The sequence below is a fragment of the Chelonoidis abingdonii genome, chromosome 4, assembly GCF_003597395.2.
Source record: "Chelonoidis abingdonii isolate Lonesome George chromosome 4, CheloAbing_2.0, whole genome shotgun sequence".
NCBI classification, from domain to species: Eukaryota; Metazoa; Chordata; order Testudines; family Testudinidae; genus Chelonoidis; species Chelonoidis abingdonii.
The window spans coordinates 15,624,913-15,648,351 of NC_133772.1; the positions used below are offsets into that span (position 1 = coordinate 15,624,913).

Below are 23,439 nucleotides of genomic sequence, written 5' to 3' on the forward strand. Positions count from 1 at the left end.
CTTCATGTTAGGGAACTCTTAGCACCCTCCTTGCTGCATCAGCCTGAGTACAAGCCAAATAGCTCTACCTCGAACTGAGAGGATTCCTGTGCTGTTGGCTTTTCCCATGAAATTCTCAGCAAAGCAGGTATACTTCCCCTCATCAGATTTGCTGATATTCCGGAGGATCAAGGTGCCATCTGGGGTAATAGTCACCCTGGAGAAGGAAAAGAGCCTCAGCAAGAAGTGAGATTAAAATGGCATGGACAGCCAGGGGCGGATCTATGTATTTTGCTGTCCCAAGCACGGCAGTCAGGTGGCTTTCGGCTGCACGCCTGTGGGGGAGGTCCGCTGGTAACACGGATTCGGCAGCATGCCTGTGGGAGGTCCGCTGGTCCTGCGCCTTTGGCATACCTGCTGCCAAAACCGCATGACCGCGGACCTCCAGCAGACATGCCGCCGAAGGCAGCCTGACTGCCGCCCTCACAGCAACCGGCAGGCTGCCCCCCTTATCTTGTCGCCCCAGGCACGTGCTTGGAGCCGCCCCTGTGGACAGCAGTCATGTTCCCGGTGTGCACCAACCTCTAGATGGAATTCCCAGATGCTGCTGACTTCTCTAAGGATACAGGTCAGAAAGACCAGACTGCAAAAACTAGGTAAGACTTTTTAAAAGAAGCAGCAAATGAAGTGCAGCAAACATCAGTAGCATTTTTAAAGAGGGGATCTTTGATGTTCAATCCTATGTAATGTACCCTCCATGGAAGCTTTGAAATGGAAGAATGTGAGCATTCTCTAAAACGGAGTACAGGTAATTGGTCCTTGTAACATGCTGCTCTTCCATGTTGATTAGCTGGAGGGCTCAGGATTTGTGCTTCCATTTCACCTTGAACTGTCTTTGTTTTTTACCATTTTTTGGTTCATGAGGAAGCAAACATACACCACTTATCTCAGCCTCTGGGGATTGCCAGCCTATGTGGGCCTTGGTGGAGCGTGATGGAGTGTGTTCCCCACACGAGCCCTGCAACAGCTGAGTTAGGCCAGGTGGACCCAATCAGCTAGTTAGGCTGCAAGCAGGGGAGCCTTAGGCTATGAGGAGGCCACTGATTGGGAGCAAGCTCACTTGTGCAGGAACAGGGGGCTGTATAAAGCCAGGTAGTGGGCTGCAAACGGGGGCTGCTGCTGGGAAACACTTGAGTGAAGTAGCTGCCATCACTCCCTGAGTGGAGGGAGTTGGAGACTGGCAAGGAGAGAGTGATGTAGGAAGAAGACCAGAAAAGCAGCAGCAAGAAGTGGGATTGTGGCTGCTTGTCATAGGGTCCCTGGGCTGGAACCCAGTGTAGAGAGTGGGCCTGGGTACCTTACCAGCCACTGGGGAGTGGAAAAGGGCGTTGGAGACACCAGCCAGACAGAGGGTCCGGAAAGACTGAATTCCCTAGAAGGGGAAGACCTTAGTGATCTGCCTGGAGGACCAAGCCACAAAGAGGAGACTGCAGTGCCTGGAGTGAGAGGGGCCATATGGCGAGATGGGACGAGTGAAGACGCCACTGCAGGGAGAACACAAGAGTGGCAGAGCTAATCCCCAGAATGGCCAGCAGGAGGCGCTGTGAGTGGTGAGTGAGCCCCATGACAAGAAGGGGCACTTTTTCAGAGGATTTTGTTCATCCTCCATTTCTTTCCTTCAGTTTGTTCCTCCCATCCCCTAAGGCCCTCCATGTGGCTGAGGAAGGCCCTAATGCATGTAGCTCCTAGATCTGCCAGAGGGCTTGCTGCGGAACAATACAAAAGGTTATCATATTCCCAGGGCCTAACAAATGGACCCAGGTATTGCATGATAGTCAAGGGTGCTAACTAGAGGGCCACCAATTAACAGCTGGGTGGTCTTCTGCAAGGAAGACATGTTTTTAGCTGTTGTTGTTCCTAGCTAGAAGCAGACTTGGTGTAGTACCTGCTGCTGTTGATTAGGAGTTCAGTTCCTTTGGTCCAGAGCACAATGGACTTCGGTGCTGCTCTTGGCTGGCACGGGATGATGACCTCCCCACCTCGGGCTGCTGGTATCAACCGCTTCACGGGGTTTAGCCGAAAATCTGGCGCTAAGGCTAAGACGAAAAGAGGATTAAGGGATCTTCTCAAATACTGAACTATGAGCATGGTAAAGCTACAGTGTAACTGGATTCTGGTTTGTCACCAAACTGCATGATGATAGAAATATAACAATAGCATGATGGATGAGCAATTCCTTCACTGCTCAATGACTGCTGGATTGTGTTGGCTGTTCCATCATCAACCAGGAGAGGTGCTACCTGATTCTGATGTATCATGCTTGGCGATGGATCTTGCAAGGTCTTTGCCAAGACACAAAACCAGCCAATTTCAAAGAGGATGGGGATGTTCACTTCCATGTCCTGAGCAAATTCCAATTGGTGTAAATACATAATGTCCCTAAAATTTCCCCTTTCAACTGGATATGAAATTCTGCTTTACTTGCTGTTAAATGGCTGCTGCTTAGAGCATTTCACTTCTAAGCTGTTGGTTCAAATTCAGCTCAGGCCAGTACCAACGCAAAGACATTATCATGTGATAACTGTTTGGTCTCGGTGAAATGAGTTTTGGATCTGTCCAGTTCCCCTTTGCTGCCAGCCACAACAGACTGACTGGGTTATGGATACTGACCTATTTTCTCAGCCCCGGTTCCTAGGTCAAGGGAAAACTGTGTAGTGGGGGGAAACTTGAGGTGCTGCAGTCTGTGCAGTGCCTGTTCTGAGGCTCAATAGAGGAGTTCATTCTCCAGAACTGTCTGTCCTTTTAGGAGTACTACATTTACACAAAAATGTAATGGATGTAGTGGTTGATGTGCCCTATCCCAGAGGTGCTACATTTTTGTGGTGGGTAAGTGGTTCTCGTATGCTTGTAAAGGACTGAGATGAAAAAGGTAGCGTACATATACAGTAAATATATTAGGACTATATCTACAACACTGCAGTGTCTAGCTAGTCCTTGGAAACCCGGGACCCCTGGGAAAATGATGAGTTACCTTGCACTGTTAATTCAGCACTTGCATACACCGTGCCATGTTTGTTCTCGGCTACACACTGATACATGCCAGAGTCTTCCAGGGCTAGCTTGGAAAGTCTCAGCTCTCCGCTGCTCACTTCGATGCGGTTCTGTGCAAACAGGAAGATCAGCGGATTAGATGGGAACAAAGAAAATGAGACTCAAGACCCAGGCGTTCAGAGCTGAGTTCCATTTCCGCTTCTATGCCAGCTTGTTCCAAAGTTTGTATTGTTTTTCTGTCTATCAAATGCCTTCCTAGCCAAACATTTACAGGGCTTTCGCCACTGTGGTAGCTGACTGCTAGTGCAGTGAAGTGTGTAGGTATGTACTGACTGATCAGTGACTGGTCTGAGGTAAGCACCACTCTCTGGGGAGACTTTCCTGGCCCAAGGACTGGGTGTAAGGTCCCGGGGCTGCTGGTAACAGTTGAGAATGACTGGAGAATGGCACGATGGGAGTAAACATATGAAATGAGCTTGGCAGTCTCAGCAACTTCCCTTTCGGCGGTGGGGAGGGAGGTAAAACTACCACCCATATCAGTGCAGTTGGCAGACTGCTGGGCAGGGTCGTGGAACCGAAAGAGGAGGGGATGTTACAGGTGAGGACTGAGGTGAACTGGCTGAACTACACAGGGTGCTAGAACTGGAATGGTGGGGTCTATTGCAGGTCAGGGACATGTGAGCGGGTAGAGGTGCAGCCTTCACTGTTCCAAGCAAGGGCTGTGGTACCTGAGAGGTTAACGGCTGTCCATTCCGGAGCCATCTGATCGTAGGCCGTGGCTTGCCAGCTGCTGCACAGCTCCAGTGTAGGTCAGATCCAATGTCTGCTTCTGTGTCTGTGATCACCTTCAGCCACTCCGGCTGAGCTGCAAAGGAGCAAGAGCGATGTAGGATCCAGGAAGGTCAGATGTGAGTCTGCTCATGCCAGGCCCACAGCAGAGTGATTTATCACAGCACGTTACCTCATAGCAATAGCCTTTGCCTCCTGTGTGCAGATGCCAGGCCGGTTCTTCTCACTGGCTGCATCTACAGTATGAGGAGGGCTGTGATTCCCCTACATATGTCCACACACTTATGCAAACTCTCGTCAAGCTAATGCCAGTATAAATAGCAGCATAGCCACGGTAGCATGGGTAGCAGGAGTGGAGGGTGTGCCGAGTACAAACCTGCCCAAAACTCGTGGGTATGTACTTCACATGGTTCAGCCATGCCTTGGCTGCTATGAACCGGGCTACCACGGCTACACTCCTGTGTCGAGCTGGCGTGAGTGTGTGTGCATGAGCAGAGGAATCACACCTCTAACTCCTAGCATAGCTGTAGCCTGTGGGTCCCCCAGCCCACAACCCTGCCTCCAAACTAGACCTACCGCATTATGGGAAAGTCCAGATATGAGGAACCTGGTGACTTCTCTCTCTAGAAATGAAATGGAGCCCTAAATCCAATCAGTACTGAGCTGTGGGGAGGGCTGGATCTGGACTGAAGTATTTGGGTCATGATTATAGCTCTGTCTGACCTGTGTAGCGGATCCAATCTGTGACCCTGGATACAAATACCCCTGTGCTTTGGGAAAGTCTGATATTCCCAGCTGGGGTTCTGGCTCTGTTATCTCACCTCTGTGTTAATTGCTCAAGGGATAACTCTCTTGTCGGTTTTCATTCACCCCTACTGTGTTGGAAAGAAGAAAAAGCAGAAACCTGGACATGTGTTTAGTAGGATTCTGCTGTGGATTTGATTAAGGCTGGTTCAGATGCGACCAGTCCCCTCCCCAGGGCTCAGCTCATGGCCTGGGGCTCCTTGTGCTTTGGGAAGGGACCTGTTTAAGGGCCTTACCCTGAATAATAATGCGGCCCTGGTAGGTGTCTCTTCCCTTAGCATTTTCAGCCTCACACTCGTAAGTGCCTTCATCTTCAAAGTCAACGTTTTGGATCTGTAGGAGGGGCTCACTGGAGATCCATTTGGAAGGCTGTGAGCTGTCCACCTTTCGCCACTTTATCCGAGGGACGGGGCTACGTCAAAGCAAACGCAGTGAAGCAAAACTGCACAGCCTAATGCACAGTGCAACATATACTCCAATCCAGTGCAGCAAAATACAGTGCAGTGCAATTGCCTTCCACAGCTACCCCCCCGCCCCCAACACCTTCACCATGGCAGCCAGGACAAAAAGTCTCCACCTTTTGAAATGGTGGCTTGGCCCCTGGCCCTACTGTGCATTGGGAATTAAAGCAGCAAGGCTGTTCTTTCTACCCATCATTATGAAGGCCTGAGGGTCTGTGACTCTCTTCCAGTGTTGCTGCTGCCACCAAAGGGTGGAACAAAATGGACCCAAGAATACTCACTTTCCAAAGGCGAAACACTCAAGAGTCAATGGCTGCCCAGCCAGGGCGTAGGTGTCGGCAGGAAACTTGGCTTTAATGCTGGGTGCATGCTGTCTGGCATCTGCTGAAAGAAAAACATTGGTAAGGAGGTTGCAGGCCTTTTAGAACTGTACTCACACAGATTAAAAGGCAAAGGTCCTTGCAAGGATTCACCTCCTAAAAGCACATATTTAAGTCTCAAAGACATCAGCTGCTGCACTGCCTTCCAGCTATCATCCAGAGCCTGCTCGAGCATTGTCTAGTAGTTAAAGCAGAGCCCTGCGTTCTATTCTGGGCTTCGCCACAGATTCGCTGCATGATGCTGGGTGAGTCACTTAACTTCCCTGTGCCTCAATTTCCCACCTGTGAAACAGGGATAATTGTATTTATTTAGATTTAAAATGATAAAAAGATGCCTATCCCAGGGGCTAGGTGCCCTGACATGTTGGTTAATCACACAATTCAGTGAAATCCCAGAAGCATTAAAATAATCATTGCAAAAAGAACTCAGTCAGCCAGACAGCTGCAGGGACCCCCTTTCATCCGCTCCTTGTTATGGGATGCATACCCTCAGCATCCTGCAAAACCCCTTGCAAATAGATGTCCTTTGCAGCCTGCCCACAAGGTCATCAAATTCAGCTCCTCCTTGGTGGTGGGAGGAGGGATGTTGTCAAGTTCCATAGTCTCAAAGCCTTCACAGAGAACACCCTGCCAGCTGCCCCCTCTCTTTTATAACAAGGGGGAACCAGCTCCGGCACCCTGCTGACTGAGCTGTGGTAATGAGGCATGGGGAGAGAGGTGGTCCCTCAAGTAGGCTGGTGTCATAAACAGATAGCTAAGGGTTAATGTTTCTTTTACCTGTTAAAGGGTAACAAGGGAACCACACACCTGACCAGAGGACCAATCAGGAAATCGGATTTTTCAAAGCTCAGGGAGGGAATTTGGGGTGTGTGGCTTTTGTCTGACTCTCTGTTCTGTTGCTCTCGCTCTGAGAGTGAACTTTGTCTCCAAGCTTCTATAATCTTCTGTTTCCAATTGTAAGTACAAAGGTAGAAAGACAGTAAGCTTCTATTGTTTTTTTTTTTGTATTACATGTGTGTGTAGTTTGCTGGAATGTTTTAAATTGGATATCTTTTGAATAAGAGCTGTTATTCATTTTTCTTTAAGAAATTGACCCTGTATATCATCTACCTTGATACAGAGAACATTTTATGTCTTTTCTTTCTTTTTTATATAAAGCTTCTTTTTAAAACCTGATGTTTTCTCTGGGTAAGGCTAAGGAACAAAGGAGGGGGAAATCTCTTTGTGTTAGATTGACTGGTTGAATCTGCATAGCCTCTGGGTGAGGGGAGAGACACTTGATCTCTCTGTGTTTGCGGTATCTCCTAGGGCCAGCCAGGGAGGGAAGCCGGGAGGAAATAAAAGAGAGCAAAGGGAGGGGTTAATTCCTTTGTTGTAGACTCAGGGCATCTGAGTCTTGGGGTCCCCCAGGGAAGTTTTGGAGAGACCAGAGTGAGACAGGCACTGTAATTCCTGTCTGGTGCAGCGCTATCAGATCCAAGCTGGTAATTAAGCTTGGAGGTTTCATGCAAGCACCCACATTTTGGACGCTAAGGTTCAGAATTGGGATTTATGCTTATGATAGCTGGTCTCAGCCATTTATGGTGTTACAGGTCATAACCAACATCTTAAAGTCCACTCGGAGACCAATGGGCAGCCAGTGCGGATCCTGGAGCACTGGTGTCATAGGCACTCAGCGGGTCACCCCGCTAAGTCAGCAAGCTGCTGCGTTCTGCACCATCTTCCATCTCTGATTGCTTCTAAAGTGTAGCGCAATCCCTGCTGGTGCATCCTGCTCAGGGAAACAGGATGAGCTCTTCTCACCCTATGTGAGATTCCTAAATTCTTAATGATGAAACACTGCAGCTGGTGAGCTCAGTGCCTCGCACTATTCACTGTGGAGCTCGTGCAGTTTGTTTTGTATCTTTAGGTAGTTTGGTAATTTTACTTTTTATTTCAAGCTCTGAAAAGAAATGACATCCTGGAACTTTCCTACCATCGCCCAAATCCCTGCAGATGGAAAGCGTTTTCCAGGGGAAATGTTCCAATTCCAGAGTCTCTCTCCTTCCACTTTCCCTTCCTCAAGATCTCCAGCAGTTTAAGCAAACTAAAGGCCTGATCCAAAGCACATTGACTTCAATATGCTTGCTCAAGCCATAAAATTGTCCCCGTTGAATCTTGAGCCAAAGACCTTGTTTCTGTGATGACCACAGGTGCCAGTGCCTGTGGGAATGACAATTGTTGTCACTGTGAAACCACCTACAGGATTCGGCAGCGTACCCTACATTGGCTTCCCATTCATTTCTGGGTCCAGCTTAAAACTGTCCTTGATTTTTAACACTTCCCTCTGGACTTGTTCCAATCAGCAACAGGGCACCTGTTGCTCTTTACTTCCTATCTTTCTCCTTCACCTGGTTTAGCCCTGGCTCCTGCTCTGTAACTGCACATTGCCCAGCCATGGCTGGGCAGAGAGCCTCCTCCTCTGCAGCTCTTGCCACCTGGCACAGCCTCCCTGTATCTCCTCCTCCTCCTCGAATCTCCATCTGTTCTCAAACCTCTATTTCCTGTCATTTTATGCCTTTTAATTTGTCTGTCCTCCTGCTACATTGTGGGAGGTTTGTGATGCTGTCAGTGTGCTTGGTATAAAACCCTCTGGTGTGGTGCAGCTAATTCCCCCATGTGCAGCTAGCCAATCCTGTGAGCATGTGTGGAGTCAGGGTTTCACGTTCGCGTCCCCTCTGGCAGTGAGTGGTACCAGAAAGGTAGCGGGGGAGTAGCCCTTGCAGTCCTTTGAGCAGCTGCAGTTGTGCATAACCCATGAGAAGGCCCGAAGACCAACCCCCATTGCTGCCTGGGAGGGTCTTGGTGTTGTTGGAGGTGGAGGCAGCCAGAGTCAACAGGTGTTGTGGGCTGCAGAGAAGAGGCTTCTGCTCCTATAACTGCAATAAATGAGAGGTTCTCAGATGCCATGACTGTTGGCTCCTTGGCCTCTTTGTTGGGACTGCAAGGTAGTGCCACTGTGGTGGTGCTTTTGTGTGCCAGCAACCAACTTGAGACCCACTAAATGCTTTTCTAAGAGGCCACTGAATGGCAGAGTGCAATAACCATGAGTAACCACTGACTGGGCCAGGATTTGAGCCAGGGACCCAGAGAGGAAAGGCTTGAGCCATCCAGTCCCCCTCTTTCCTACTTTATCTTGGAGAGCTGTTCCCTCTCTCTCTAAGAATCAGCTTCTGGGGGGCACCACATTCCCACTCAGTAGCCCTAAAGTACTGACCTTCTGCAATAAGGGTGAGTCTGGCAAACTTGCTGAAGACACTCTTCCTGATGAAGTTGATGTGGCTTGTGGCAAAGCAGGAGTAGTTGCCCAGGTCTGATGCCTCTGTCTTGGCAATGTAAAGGTTTCCTGTCATCTGGGAGACAAAGCGCCTTCCATCTGCTGGGATGAAGTTGGGAAACTCATTCAGGAGCCATCGATAGGACAGGCCTGCATGGGAAAGAGTTAAGGGTGAAGTGCGAGAAATGCTGGCTCACCTGAACCACCTCCAAAGCAGGCTGCACCAAGAAGATTACTTCCCAAGCTGACACAAGCCGGACCCTAAGTTGCTCTATGGGTGGTGTTTATTTTCTCCAGGTCACTAGCCCCATCACGTAACTCCTTTGATTTGCAGGACTTAACATCAAAAGTAACTCTTGAAAATTGGCTCCTCTAGAATTCCCAAAGGCTCAGCAAGAAAGGGCCAAACCTATGGTCTGGTCCTATCTCGCCACATGAGGCCATTTCACACATCACCTGAAAGCCCTCAAATCACTGTTACTTTTGATATCCCCTTTGCTCTAGTGCATTACCTGGGTAATGTGGAGGGGGGCTGCAGGTGAACATCGTCCCCCAGCCCTCTGTAATCTTCACGGGGTCTCGCTCTTCTGTGGAGAATTCCTGCAAAACTAAACATGCACAGTGAAACCATCAGGTGAACAGCAATTACAGCTGCAGAGGGAATACGTTTCATTTAAATCAGGTTTTGTCATGCCCCAGCGGGAGGCATGTTGTGTGGTTCTGGAGCGAGCATTGCTCATGTAATTTCCAAGGGAATTAAAGGGGGAGAACTGTACTGCGGCAGGGCAGTGTGGCATGTTGCTCACACAGCGACTGCCGCCCGCAGGGAGCCAGGATCATTAGCTGTCTTTGCAAGAACACAGCCAGCACTGCCCCATAGGCTGGCCAGCAGGAAGCACTGGAGAATGATGCAACTCTTTCCAAGCCCCCTCCAGGCCCATGCATTCATCTCTTCAGCAATACACCTGGATTTCCATTGGCTTTGCAGATGAAGGTCCAAAGACCATTCCCGACACCCCTTTCCTTGTAGTGCATTGAATTCACTGCACCACCAAGCTTGGCCAGGTCCTTTCCCATTAGAAGAAGACTCTATAAAATTTAATTGAGATGATATTAGATACCATGTGACCAGGACCGGCGCCACGGTTTCTGGCGCCCTAGGCGCCGGGCCATTTCGCCGCCCCGCGCGCGGGTCTCGTGGCTCTGGTGGAGCTGCAGGCCACCGGAGCCGCGGGACCAGCGGACCGTCCGCAGAAATACCTGCGGCAGGTCCACCGGAGCCGCGAGACCAGTAGACCCTCCGCAGGTACGACTGCGACAGCTCCACCGGAGCCGCCTGCCGCCCCCCCCAGCAAAATGTTGCCCCCCCCCATAATGCTGGTGCCCTAGGCGACAGACTAAGTCGCCTAAATGAAAGTGCCGGCCTTGCATGTGACTTCTAGCACTGAAAAGGCAAAGGTGGAAGTTCATGCATATTTTGCTAGTCCCAACAGAGGCATAAATGGCCTTGTGTTGGCTGCCTTCATGGCACTGAATGAATGTATCTTGAAAAGGAAAAGAGGGTAGAAAGACAGTAGCATGGAAGCCTTTTGCATCCAACCCACTAACAACAGGGGGTTATGGAAAAGTCTCCTTTATCCTCCTGTGTTAACAGTGGGAGATTTGATTTACCCCCCGTGCTATTGCAGCTGCATTGCATTTGCACCGTGGAGATGAACAGGTGACTTACAGCCAAAGCGGACATAGGCTTCTCGGCTCACAACCGTGCCCATGGGGTTAGATGCCAGGCACTGGTAAGACCCAGCATCCTTGGCTTTGACTGGGTTGCTTATCTCCAAGTTGCCCCCAACTAGTCTGTAACGAGTATCCGGCTCCATCTTCATTTCTGTGCCGTTCATCTTCCATCTGCCCAGAACGCGGGGGGAGAGAAGAGGAACCAATGATCAAAGCTGCATGTTCAAATCCAATTGATACCAATGCATACTGACCAGCCCCTGGTATGAGGCACACACCACAATGTACATTGGAAGGTCAGTTGTATCTAGTCCTAGATGAAGTCAATATTTACTATGCTAGGGTGGTACCAATGGGAACACAGTGGATTATCTCTCAGCTGCCTCTACTGCTGTGGGAGGGAAAGAAAAATAGAAGCTCCAGAGTTTCAGAAAGGCCCATAGTGTCTGCCATTTGTCCCTCTGATCCCAAGTGAATTTCAACTGTAAGTTTTGGTGGGATGGAGTATTTCTGGGTCATGAGTGGCTGACTGGGTTAGAGTTACACTGAGACTAAAAGGCCCTCAGTGATTTAGGATGGATGTGCTGGGACAACACGCAGCAGGGCAGGAGAGGCAGCGCCTGTCCCTCTTCATGCTTTTCTTTTAAATAAATGGTGGTGTGTGAACGTAATGCTGGTGGAAAGTGCTGGGTGGGCAGCTCTGGGGAATTTTTAACGGACGGCTGCAGGGCAAGCTACCCTGCTATCATGCCCCCATCCTGACCTAGAAGGGTGATAGGATCAGGGCAGTGGCTCAGTCACCCTTCACAACTGAGAGCTTGACTCTATCTCTCTCTGCTGAGAATGCCAGTGGGGGGGATTTCTGTGATACGAGCAACCATCCGATCCATTAGAAAATGCCACCAGTTCATTCTATATGGTGGCTACAAACAGCCATCAGGTTGTAACAACTTGGAGTCATTACCAGCCTGGGCTGGATTCAAACCAGTGACTTAGCAGTGCAAGACTCCATGTACTAAAACCAGTCCTACAGGACTCTTCATGACTACACCCCACAGCACAATGAGGCAGCTAGTACTGGTCTAGACATGTGAGGCTCCTCATCTGCTGTAATTCAAACCCACTGCAATTGTGTAGGTGTTTCTATAATCTGTCTCCCTAAGGCATATATGAACACCCATCGCTGCAGTAGCCTGGCATTTAGGGGTACAGGACAGACAAATGGGAGCAGGTAACCTCACCTGTAAGTTGCAGGAGGGCTGGCTCTTGCTCGACAAGCCAAAGTTATCTTCTCTTCTGTTGAGCCTTCAGGAAAGAGGGTGTTGACTGGTTGATCTTCAAAGACTGGCCCATAGTTCCTTATGGTACTGTGTACCGGGCATCGTCCTGCAAGGGAGCAGCATGAGAGAAATCCTCCTGAGCTCAGCTCCTCCAGGAGGGGTTGTGGAGCAAACTTTTGTCAAACAGTTTTTAAAAGGGAGACAAGGCCGACTAGAGAGGGGCCTGTACCAAAACCCCACAACCAAACTCCTTTGGACTTTGGAGAGTTCAGCTCTGGGTTAAAACTTTGCATCTCAGGCCCCTCTGTAGTCCAGATGTTGGGCTTTTCATACAATGTTAATTTCTGGTTTCCCATTTTCTCTCTCTCTCTCTCTCTCTGCCAGAGCCTTTTGGGAATGGGCAGCATGACTTAGGAAACAGCAAATGGTTAACACGGTTTGGTTAGCATGCAAAAAGGACTAATGACAGGCTAATGCAGAGGCAGTGTGGAGCAGTGGACTGGCCACAGGACTAGGAGCTGGGAATCCCTGAGTTTTATTCTTGGCCCTGACACTGACAATGTCAGCTTTGTCATGGCAACTTAACGTCTTTATATTGTTGTACGAACATTACCTTATTCATTCCCCCCATTTCCCCTGGCCTGAGAAGAAGGTAGGCAGGACCGTTGACTGTGATCAAGGGACTCATGATTCTGTTCTCAGCTCTGCTTCTGACTCGCTTTTGGGCACTGGGTAAATCATCTCATCTCCTTCTAGAACTTGAAACCTGCCATTCCCTTAGTCACTAAACACACAGTAATTGTTAGGTCTGTTTTGCCTAGCAGCAGGGGGTGAGTGTTAAGTTTCTTGTCAGCATTCAGACCCAATGGGCTGGATTCTGATGTTACAGCACCATAAAGCAAGAGTAGATTTTACCACTTAAATTACCCTCGTATAAAAAACTAGGTGAGATCAAAATTAAGCCATTTGCTCAGTGGAAATAAATTGTGGGTATTTTTTGACTTCTAATCTTGATCAGACACTGGACATTTTTGAGTAAGAAACAGTAAATCTCAAAGGGACGCTCTTTGAGCAAAGGTAGGAGGCAGATTTTTAAAGGTAAAGATTTTTACAGATGCAGATAAAGGCCTATTGAAATCAATGTGAGTTAGGGACATAGGCACTTCTGAAAACCCCCGTAGGCACCTCTCTGTATCTTTAGGCACCCAAACACCTGTAAAAATCTATCCCATGGTGCTTCATGAGCTTTGCAGGTTTAGTGATAGGTTACTGGGGTAGCAGTGGTGTTTGCCTTCTTGGGACAGCACCTGATGCTTCCTGCTTTGCTCCCTTTCCCAGCTACCCTTTACATAAAGAAATGCCACGTGACTTGATTTCTGTTGGTTTCCTTCTCTTGCATTCCGTCACCTCTTTGTTTCATGGTGGGGAGGGGCCCTCTCTATTAGATTTACTGTAGGTCTCATGAATACGTCTATATTCAGAGACTGTGTGTGGACTACTGGACAGGGAGTTGCACTGGGAATCAGGTGATTTTTGTGCCCAGCTCTGGGCAAGTCAGGTCACTGTGTTGTGCCTCAGTTTCCCCTTCTGCAAAATGGAGGTGATGTCTCTTACCCTCCTTGACTGAAAAGCACAACGTATTATGTCATAAGTGAGATGGAGGAATTCGACCTTGTTAACAAGGCAAATGGAAACACTGACAGAGCCACCTGCTGGGGCATGTGTAATAAAACTGGTTATATAAATAATAATAAAAATCAACCTGAAATATGTAACAGCAAAAACAGCTGGTGAGATAACCATCAATTTTCTCTCTCCCCTTCCCCCCTTTGTCACCCACCCATCAGCCGAAACGGACAGCGAGCTCCTCACTGTGAGGCCCATCTGCCCCATAACTGATAAGCCAGGGAGAGCTCGGCCACCCCTGCCATCTGAATGTGATTGGCGGAAGCTCTTGAGGGCTTTGTGTTTGAATTAATAACTATCCTGTGCTATCTCGCCAGCCGTCAGTCTGTCTCCTTCCCTGCGGGACGCAGTGGGACCACTGTTTCAATGAAGCGCCTCTGATAAGTGTGATGTTTTATGCAAGAGTGAATTCCAGCTGAGCTTGGACACCCTTTACCTTTGGTTCATAGGGTTCTTGTTTGATGTCCAGGCTGCCATGGCATACAGGGATGGGGGCAATAGGGGAGAGGGACTCGCTAATTGGCTAAGTCTTCTCTGAACAGCTGGCTGCTGTGTCTACTGACTGGTGCCTGGGCATTAACCAATTAGCTGAGTCCCCCCCACGGAGCCTCAGTACAGTGCTTGGACGTGCTGCTGCAAGTGAGCTGGACTCAAACTGGGTCCTTTGTAGTGCATGGATATCAGTGGCCAAACACACAAGGACAGGTTGTGATCCCCACGTTACTCACATTGGTAGCAGCCCAACTGGTTTCACAAACTGGCCCATAGATGGGGAAATCAGGGCAGTGGTATTGTGGGGCTTCATAGCCCCTTCTCCAAATCTACGTAGGTGCCCCCATTTTGCTGCTGGAATAGTCTCCTCCCAAAAGTGAAAGTCGCCCCTCCTGGCCACGCCAGCAGCAGACACACAGAGCTGGTCTCAGCTAGAATTTGCTCTGTGCTTATCTTAACACTGCTAAGCAGTGGATGAAAGTAATCATGGTTTAATGCAGAATTAATAAGACTGTTGTGTGTTAATCCAGTCCAACAGTAAAAAGCAAATGTACTGAGGCGTAACAACTAAGCAACCAGATTTCCATTTAAGTCATTAGAACTTAATAAGTAATGAATGGCAAATGATTTCTATTTATCTATCACCCGAAAGCCATGGTATTAATGCTCAAATGCATTGCTCCATGTGTCCATGCTACACAAGCCAAGCCTGGCTAATCTTTCCTTCTAATTCCACCCAAACACTCTTGCTGTCCTCTACTGCCCTTCTCTGTGGTGGTTGTGGACTGCATGCAGCTGTCAGGCATTGATTTTCTATATGTCAACAGTGCAAGAAGGTCAGACAAACTTGTGTCCATGTTTCCCAGGTATCTGGGTGAAATGGCCAGATCTCACTTGTTCAGCACCACAAGCAGATCAAGGTTAAAAAATTGAAATTCCAGATGGGTTAGGGCGAAGGGCTGAGAGCCCAGGAGAACAGAAAATTCTAAGCCTGCCTGAGCCAAGTTGACTCTGTTGTAGGAGCCTGGGCACATCACTCCACCTTAGACCTGTCGTTTGTAAATTGTCCTCCTTTGGGACAATGTCGTCTTGTCACAACAGCAGGAGGTTGCATTGCTGGGTCATGATGTCCGGTTGCAAATTTTCAAGAGCCCTGAGGATATTTTGAAACACATTCATGTCCTGCAAGCTTAGTTTTCAGGAAGCAGGATGATCCAGTCAAAACTGGGAATGTCCCATGAAAAATGGGACAGCTGCTACCTTACTTGACCTCTCAACTTGCTGCCCTAGGCCATCCAGCTGGGGAAATGGGGCAAGAAAAGCTGTGTCTTAAATGCTGCATCTGGGCAGAGTGGAACTCACTTGAGGAAATAAATCAGATGTCAGAATAAATAGAAAAAATGAAAACTAGAGGACCCAAGATTCCAGGCACTGTTTTAGGACTTGTAATATTTCAGTTTCTGAATAGAGCACACCAGGGGCATAGTGACCTCTGTCAATATCAAAAAAGCTACATCATGTATTATGAAAATAAACAAAACTATAGTCTCAACTCCTTTGCCTCTGCAGTGAGCAGGGGAGGGGACTGCACCAACCCCACCCTGTGTGGCTGAGCCAGCTGATTTCTGCCAGTTTGATTTTTCTTGTTGTTGCTCAGAATGTGCTGAATGCCAAATCTGGAAAGACCAGCTGTCTCGGAGGTTGGATTCCTTGGCCCTGCGCACAGCACAGGGAGGAACAGGAGGAGAGCATCAATGCTGCAGTCGTGCTATCCAGTTCAAAGTTGCGTCAGCAGCAATTCCATGATAAAGCACAGACAGCTTGTATTCATTGCTTTATGGCATTGCCCCCAGCCTGAAGGCTGGCACGTGAGGGGAAATGAATTGGTTTTATAGCAAATGCGAACAGGCAGACAAAAACCCAAACTAAACGGCAAAGCAGTTATTTTTAATGAGAAGATTTCTCAAGGGAACAAATGGACACAGCTGTGGTTAGTAAGAGACTTCAAGTGTTTTCTAAGGCTTCTTCTCAGTGAAGAGAAGCAGAGATATTTTTAGACTTTCCTTAGTAATATTTTGCACTCTGGTAACACTGTTCATCAGAGAATTTTCTCTGCACTTTACAAGCTTTTAAACTTCTCAGCACTCCCAGGAGGTATTCACCCTCATTTGACCAATACACAGAAGGGAAGTGGCTTGCCCGTGGTCCCAAGGGAGTCAGTGGCAGAACTGGGAATGGATCCCTGGAGTCCTGAGTCCCCTGCTTGACCCACTTGAGCTGTTTCACCACGAGGTGCTAGTCCTCTCTCAAACTTGGTTATTGAGATCGGTTGCATCATAAGTTTATGGGGCTATTTTCTAGTAACCTTTGAGTTTTTTAGTGACTCGTTCTTTATGGACTCAGCCTGAGTGGAGAGCAACTCTTATAAATGCAGCTGGTTAATGGTGAGGCCCAGCCCTGTCTTGCTGTGTCCACCATAGTTGGTCAGACCTATTTCCAAACAGGTTGATTGCATCCTGATCTAGGCCAGGCCATGCCCCTCTCCTCCCCTCCCTAGGGACCCAGAGAACATTAAAAGGTAATTAGATATTTATAAAGGACAGCAGAGAAGCCTCTCCCTGGGAAGATGAATTAGCTCAAAGACATTATCTAATTTTCAGCTGTCTAAAGGAAAGGGCTCCCTGCTGAGAGGATGTGTCTTTAAAGCACAGCCTGAAATGATTTGAGATCCAGCAATGGTCCGTTATGAACAGCAAACGGGATGGTGGAAAATGCGTCCCTGGAAAAGCAGGGAGAGAAGGTGACTGTGTCAACAGTGTGACCTGCCACTGAGATGAAATTCACCCCTGTGCAGGGGGCCAAAACAAATCCTAGCACCACTTGCTGAAGTGAGACATAAGTGGTGCAGAGGGACGAATTTAGTTGGTAGTGACCTCAGACAAATAGAAGCTTGTTTGCAATGTGCCACACATTCCCTCCCTCTCTCTCTCTCTCTCTCTGACTGGTGCAATCAGACCTTAGACGCTAAAGTCGTGCTCCTGAGCTGTATGAACTCCACAGAGAAACAAGCACAAGCCATGTTAAAACCACATGTAGAACTCACAGGATTCATGCTAGGCGAGCTATGAACAAGTGAGTACGTGCCCCGTGTAATAGGTGAATACATGCCCCAAAGAATTCCATGTTCGGCATTTTGGATGAGGATCCAAACAACCTAGCTGGTTCCCCAGCCACTGTGTCTCTGGTAGTTAGTCAGTGCCAACACCTGGCATGCATTCCCAGGCTGAGATGCCCCGTCTTACCCGTAAAGGTGATGATGGCTATTGAGATGAAAACCAGTTCCATGGGAGCTCCCATCGTGTGCCTCGGGGTGGTAGTTATCTTTATTGAGGAATAGGAACAGAGACCCTGCAAGAGAAAGAAAAGAGGATTTATTTACAGAAGCTGGGCAGTCTGGTTCCAGCTGTTCCAGAGCCTAACTTCCAGCTGGGAAATCCCCACTGGCTGACTGTCTGATGTGGAGCGCTCCCTCTCAGGGGCGTGCCACTGTGTGATGAAGTACACCCCCAAAGAACCATTTCTCCCTCTCTCATTACCCTGGAGTTCGCAGGGGTTGGAAAATCATTCCCCTCCAGACACACACGTTTTGCAAAAAAAAAAATTGTTTAAATTATTCAGGTTTTCCTGAAAAGCAAAAATGTTCAGGTTTGGGGGTTTTGGACAAAAATTTTTTTATTTATTCGGTGAAAATTTGTTTGTAAGAATCCATGTTTGCACTGAAAAAATAGTTTTGACAAAAAACTTCTGACCACCTTTACCTCCAGGCACTGCTGCCAACCTGAAATTTTCTGTTCAGATCCCCTCTTGATTTTGTGGTTCTCTTCTTAATCTCATGGTCAAGCTGTCCCTTGTCCCTTACCCCTGCCTCCTGGTCCACAGGTCATGACAAGCCAAAGGAGACCAAATGGGGGCGGGGGGAAAGCCTAAGCATTCTCTTTTCCCAATCACATTCTCATCTCACTGTCCCATGATGTGTGAATCAGCCCAAGAGTAGCCTCCAGTGTCCCGTTGGGCAGGGTGGGATGGCCCTGCTCAGTTATCATAGCTATGGGTGCACTAAGAGACGGAGAGGATCAGCTGTTGTGCTCAGTGGTGATATTTTGGAGAGTCCTCTTGGAGGCTTCGCTGCAACCTACTTGATCTTTTTGCATTTTTCTGCACTGAAGCCTATGAGTAGTTAAAACAAGAGACAAGGGAGCACTGGGACATTTGCTGGTGCAATGATGTTGGTTAGTGGATGCAGCAGTTTTGCTAGTCCCCTAAGAGGGTTCCATCTTTTCCAGCTTCTCCCTGGGATCAAAAAAGCCTGCAGCAACTTATGAACCTCCTGCTGCAACATTTCCCTGACCCCTACTGCCGCTCCCACTGCACACACCTGGCAATTGCAAAGTCTTGCTGCAGGTGCATCATTTTGAACTAGATTTGCCATCTGACTAGCTTTGACTAGCTCAGCTGTTTCCCTTTAACAAGAATATTGAAACTGAGCTAATTTTTTTTCTCTTAACAAAAGCGACTTTTAAAAAATGACATTCAGGGGCTCGCTTCTTAGCCATGTATTGTTGGGTGTTCCTCTTAAAGTGAATCCCCAATAAACCAGTATTGAAACCACTTGACAATGGCTAGGCAGCTGGTATGCTGTGATTGCTGCTTAGCCACTGTTCATCGCTCTATCCCTTTTCCCTCGTGCTCCCCACACCATCTGTTTGCTGTACCCACCTGCGAGCTGTCATCTTAAACTTAGAGTGTAAGTTCTTTTGGGAAAGGTTCTATGTTATATGCTTGTCCGGTGCCCAGGACAGTGGGGGCTTAGATAAATCATAAATAATTGAAATCACGTGCCTGAATACAGAGCTGGTTCCAAGTGTATTTCTGCTCACTGATACCAGATCCAGCATGCTTGAATTGCAAGGTGGAAAGATGATCTATTTCATGCTGCACAGCTGAGATTTGAAAAGTCTCTTGGACTCTTTCTGCCTCTTACTTCCTCACCAGGAAAAAAGTCTACACTACTGGGGTTTAGGAGGGAGAAGACTAGACCAGATCTAAACCTCCTCAGCGTTCTGTGGAGCTTGGATACAGGGGTTTGGATCAGACCTTTGCTTTTAATGATGCATGAAGCAGATGAGAACCCTACTCTCCCATAGCTGTAGTGACTTTTCAGGACTTGTGGTGGTGTTACATTTGTATTAAGGTGATGCAGAGTCCCCAACCAAGAACAGAGCATCATGGTTTGCTAGGAACTGTACATACCCGTAGTAAGAGACTGTCCCGGCCCCAAAGAGCTTGGAGTCAAGTTAGACAAGACAGACAAAGGGTGGGAAGGAAGTATCATTATCCCCGTCTTACAGGTGGGGAATTGAGACACAGAGAAATTAAGAGCCTGCATCTAATTTACATTAAAGCTGCTTTAGGCCACTTTTATGGTGTAATTTGGACTCACTTTAAATGAGAATCATGCCCCGAGTGTTGTGCTGAGACCCCCTTGCTGACCAGTCTTGTTTCACCATTTCCTTGTACTGCCCCACTGACCTGTCTGTATCAATCTGTGCTCTCTTGTCGTAAGCTCCTTAGGGCAGGGAACATCTGTTTTGTTCTGTGTCTGTACAGTGCCTAGCCCAGGAGGGTCCAGGTCCATGACTGGGACTCTTAGGCGCTGTGGTAATGCATGTCATTATTATAACACGAAGTGACTCTCCTGCATCCTGTAGACCAGTGTTACTCAACTGATGGGTCTCAAAAGGCAATGTGGTGGGGAGGGATGTCATGAGATGCTGGCAATTTTATTACGACACACAGCAAAGAAGATCCCACTCCTGCACAGGCCAAGTACTCTCTGTCGGCCTCTCACAACACACACACATCAGTTATCTAGACTTCGCATTGATACATTTTTTATTCTTACTGTTAGAGTATGTGGAAGGAGGTCATGAAAAATATCGACTTTGAATAAGAGGTCTCCAATCTGAAAAGGCTGAGAAACACTGGGCTAGGGCTCTCCTGAGTCCTTGTCCAATGTTGTATCCACAGGGGAACCTCCCTATTGGGGTAAAAAGATGCATTTGGTCAGCAGTTAAGGCTTGATGACACCCGGAGAGCAGATCTGTTGATCTGTCACTTCTCTTATTTTAATTGCACTTTACGTTTTTCTGCTTTATAAAATACAGATGCTGCATGAGAATGAAAGAAAATTTCATTCTGCCTTTCCTGGGTGTGTAGCTTAAACAAACTCTAGTTCCGAGTGTATGTGACTTGGTAGGAGCTGTCATCATAGGAGAGGGGTTGAGTCTTAAAAACCCTGTGCATATTTACTTGTGCCAGCTTCCCCCTAGTGTTTTCTTCTCTGTCTCCCAGCAAGGCAGATATCTCGTCACAAGTGAGCTGGCTTTAAGTATTTATCAAGCAGCGCTTAACTGTATTTTGAACCCCAGTCCTGCTTGTTTGAATTTACGCCAAGTCTCAGCAGCTAGAGCCCACCCCCAGTTCACAATGGCCCGATTGCTACTATTCAAATCATCTTCTCATTTTAACTCCCTTTATCAATGGATGCCCTCCAAGTCTCCAAAATCTCTCTCTCTCTCTCTCTCCTCTCTCTCATAGCTCTTTCCTTTACAAAGTTTTTCATGCAAGATTGCCTGGCTAAATTCCAAACTGGCTTATTCCAGTCTGCCAAACTAGCAGTTCCCCTCTGGATTCAGCTGAATCCAGTCTTCATTAATTTGTTATTGGTGCAGAATACCTGCTGCATTTCATCTCAGAAGTGGTTGCATTACAGTGGTGGATGAGAAGCCCCTCTGCACCAGCCTCCTGTTTATCTGACTAGTAAAGGGAGTGTAGCATTTATTCAGATTTCTAGTGTGAATGCTGTAGGGTAAGGGATGTTCTCCAGTTTCAAATGATAGGTGTTTTGGGAAAGAAGAGTTTGGATAAATCATGTTCTATTGATTATACAGCCTGTAAAGTATTTACGGTTCCTTCAGGAGGAAAGGCACCATACAAATATGTTTTGCTATTGTGTATTTACTCTGCAGACTAACATGGGGAAGGCCAGTTGAGGACACTTAACTGCCTGCAAGACAGGACTTCACAGTTCTGCTGCTTCATGTTTTGGCGGTGCCCTTACGTGTTTCAAACCATCGGATTCATTCCTTATGGCCCAGCAGAGACGCTGCATTGGCAATGCTTGAAAGTTCCCCAAGAATGCTAGTACCAGTGCAACTAGCTGTGGAAATGGAAAGACCCAGCTTTGTTTATTTCATCAGATGAAGAAAAAGGGGATCTGTCACATCTAACTGCACAGCCTTTTCTTTCCCCTTTTATTGCTTTGTCCAGGGGACAATCAGAATGGATGTGCATCCAGAACAAAGAAAAGTGACCCAGTGACACTAAGCAAGACCTACGTAATCAGCTAACAGAGTCATGCCATTTGAAGTCCAGTTTATGAAATAATGGGCTGGGGTGGGATTTATGAGCTCGCTGTACCATTTCTCTCATTTCGGTGACATTTTCATTCTTCAGGATTCTAGAGGGATTTTAATGCTGACCTGCTGGCACCTGCTTGATGTTATGATGAGCTGGTTCTCGTTGGCACTGAGTGTCTCAAGGAGTCTTATCTGGAAAGGGGGAGTACATGTCTCAAAACAAGATTCAAGTCATGCGTATGTCAGAAGTGGGGACTTCTCATGTGTTGGGCCTCACCAGGGCTGTGTTATCCCCCTTGAAAATGTCTGGCAAAAATGGGAACATGATCAATATGAAGAGCTCAAGGTGGGGCCGAGGCATGGTCAACACTTGGAGAGGCTGCAGAATGGACAGAGAGATTGCTGCAAATGGTGACTTTTGCGTTACCTACAATTAGAGATGGGAATAGAACCTCTCTTGGCTATTCAGCTCCGTGTAGGGCCTGACTCAAGAAGATCAGAGCTGGGCCTGACTTTGAACTTCCCCAAAGTTCAGGGCTTTGAATCCACCTTAGAAAGGGAGGTCTCAGCTCTGAATACTTCATTTGGAGCTAAGCTTCCCCAGAGTTTTGGATCTCTGATGATCCAGGCCAGACCTGTCTCTACCTCTAATTAGAAGAGTGGCCTCTGGGACTTGTTTCCCCATTTGTATATGCTATTTTGACAACCACTCTAGAGCCTTCTGTTGCACTAAAAGGGGATCTGTCAGGCCCACTGATGGATGCCCTCATTAACAGAGGAAGGGTGTGCATGTCTGAAACACATACATGTAGCTGCTGAAGCATTAAGTTTTTCCTAGGAAGCCCCTGGGAGCTGGGAAAGATCCATTAACATGGAAATGACGTTATGATGCTAGAGTGAGACACTTAGAATTCCCCTGAGCCTTCCTGCCTTCCAAGCCCCCCTAAGTACAAGTGCTTTCTTTGGGAGCTGAGCTTGTGGATGAAGTCACTCTAAAAGGCACCGAGGTTCCTTGTGGTGAACGAGCACATGCAGACGCATGTATGTGAACACGTTCACCTGGAATCGCTGAGGAAAATTACTGGTGACTCGATAAGGGCTGGAGGGTTGGAAGTTAGGATGATGTGACGCTGCCTTCACAGATGGATTTCACTCCCATCTGGTTAGTTACCCGTGACCAGCTACTTCAGTTCCAAGAACCTGTGAAGACTTCCTATTTGGGATCTAAACAATCTATGCTAAAGTCTGTCTCAGCTTGTAGTTAACTGTGATGCTCTGTTACCATCTCCAGATCTGAGGAAAAGCTGTGTGAAGTTTGAAAGCTTGTCTCTTCCACCAAGAGAAGTTGCTCTGTTGAAAGATATTACATCGCCCACCTTGTCTCTCAGATCTGCCAGTATCATATGTGGAATGAACCATCTATTAAGTCTTTAAACTTCTTCACTGGAGGCCCTCATCCACTGTGCCATCACTAACCATTGACATTCAGATGACACCAGTGGCTATTATGAAGTACTTGGGGTATGTACACCAGGCACTTTCAGCATGGATACACTGGGGGACAATCAGCCAGCATAGCAGGGGTGGTCTGCATGTTGCATTCAGTGGCATAGCAGTTGTATTCTATGTGTATGCACCTGGAACTCACAGCAGGAGTCAAGGCAGATTTAAAAAAAAAAAAAATCCAGACTGCCTGTTCAATCCTTTCCTACCCCTGCAAAAGGCCTATATTAAAATCCTTGTTCTCAGCTACCCCTTCCCCGGATATAAGCTTGGAAAACCAGTGCATTTGCACCAAACTATGTCCATTGAGAAGTAAAGGCCCCAGCCTCTCCCCTCCAGCCTCCCATCTTGCCTTGCATTTCATAAGCCAGCCCATCCCCATCTTTCACTCCCTGCTCCTTGAGAGTTTTAATGTGTACCCATCTGGAGTTGCTCTGATTTACTCTGATGTGTGTGGGAGCAGCGCTGCCCAGAGGCCCCCTAGGG

The 23,439-nt window shown here is 47.8% G+C and overlaps 2 protein-coding genes across 6 annotated transcripts in view; one reads left to right on the forward strand and one right to left on the reverse strand.

Moving 5' to 3' along the window:
• RBBP5 (RB binding protein 5, histone lysine methyltransferase complex subunit) overlaps window positions 1–23,439 on the forward strand; it is a 187,613-nt gene that overhangs the window by 61,210 nt on the left and 102,964 nt on the right. The window lies entirely within an intron of this gene.
• Window positions 1–23,439, reverse strand: part of CNTN2 (contactin 2) — a 49,228-nt gene that overhangs the window by 7,866 nt on the left and 17,923 nt on the right. Inside the window, exons 2-12 of one of the 2 annotated variants that reach the window (XM_032792482.2) lie at window positions 17,275–17,380; window positions 11,756–11,900; window positions 10,510–10,685; window positions 9,293–9,388; window positions 8,721–8,930; window positions 5,366–5,468; window positions 4,860–5,035; window positions 3,759–3,895; window positions 3,011–3,140; window positions 1,925–2,075; window positions 69–196 (exon numbers count right to left, since the gene is read on the reverse strand). In XM_032792482.2, coding sequence (XP_032648373.1) covers window positions 69–196; window positions 1,925–2,075; window positions 3,011–3,140; window positions 3,759–3,895; window positions 4,860–5,035; window positions 5,366–5,468; window positions 8,721–8,930; window positions 9,293–9,388; window positions 10,510–10,685; window positions 11,756–11,900; window positions 17,275–17,329 — 1,507 coding nt within the window. In that variant the 5' untranslated portion in view covers window positions 17,330–17,380. The remainder of the gene's footprint in view (window positions 1–68; window positions 197–1,924; window positions 2,076–3,010; window positions 3,141–3,758; window positions 3,896–4,859; window positions 5,036–5,365; window positions 5,469–8,720; window positions 8,931–9,292; window positions 9,389–10,509; window positions 10,686–11,755; window positions 11,901–17,274; window positions 17,381–23,439) is intronic. The other variant, XM_032792483.2, reaches the window with a different exon arrangement.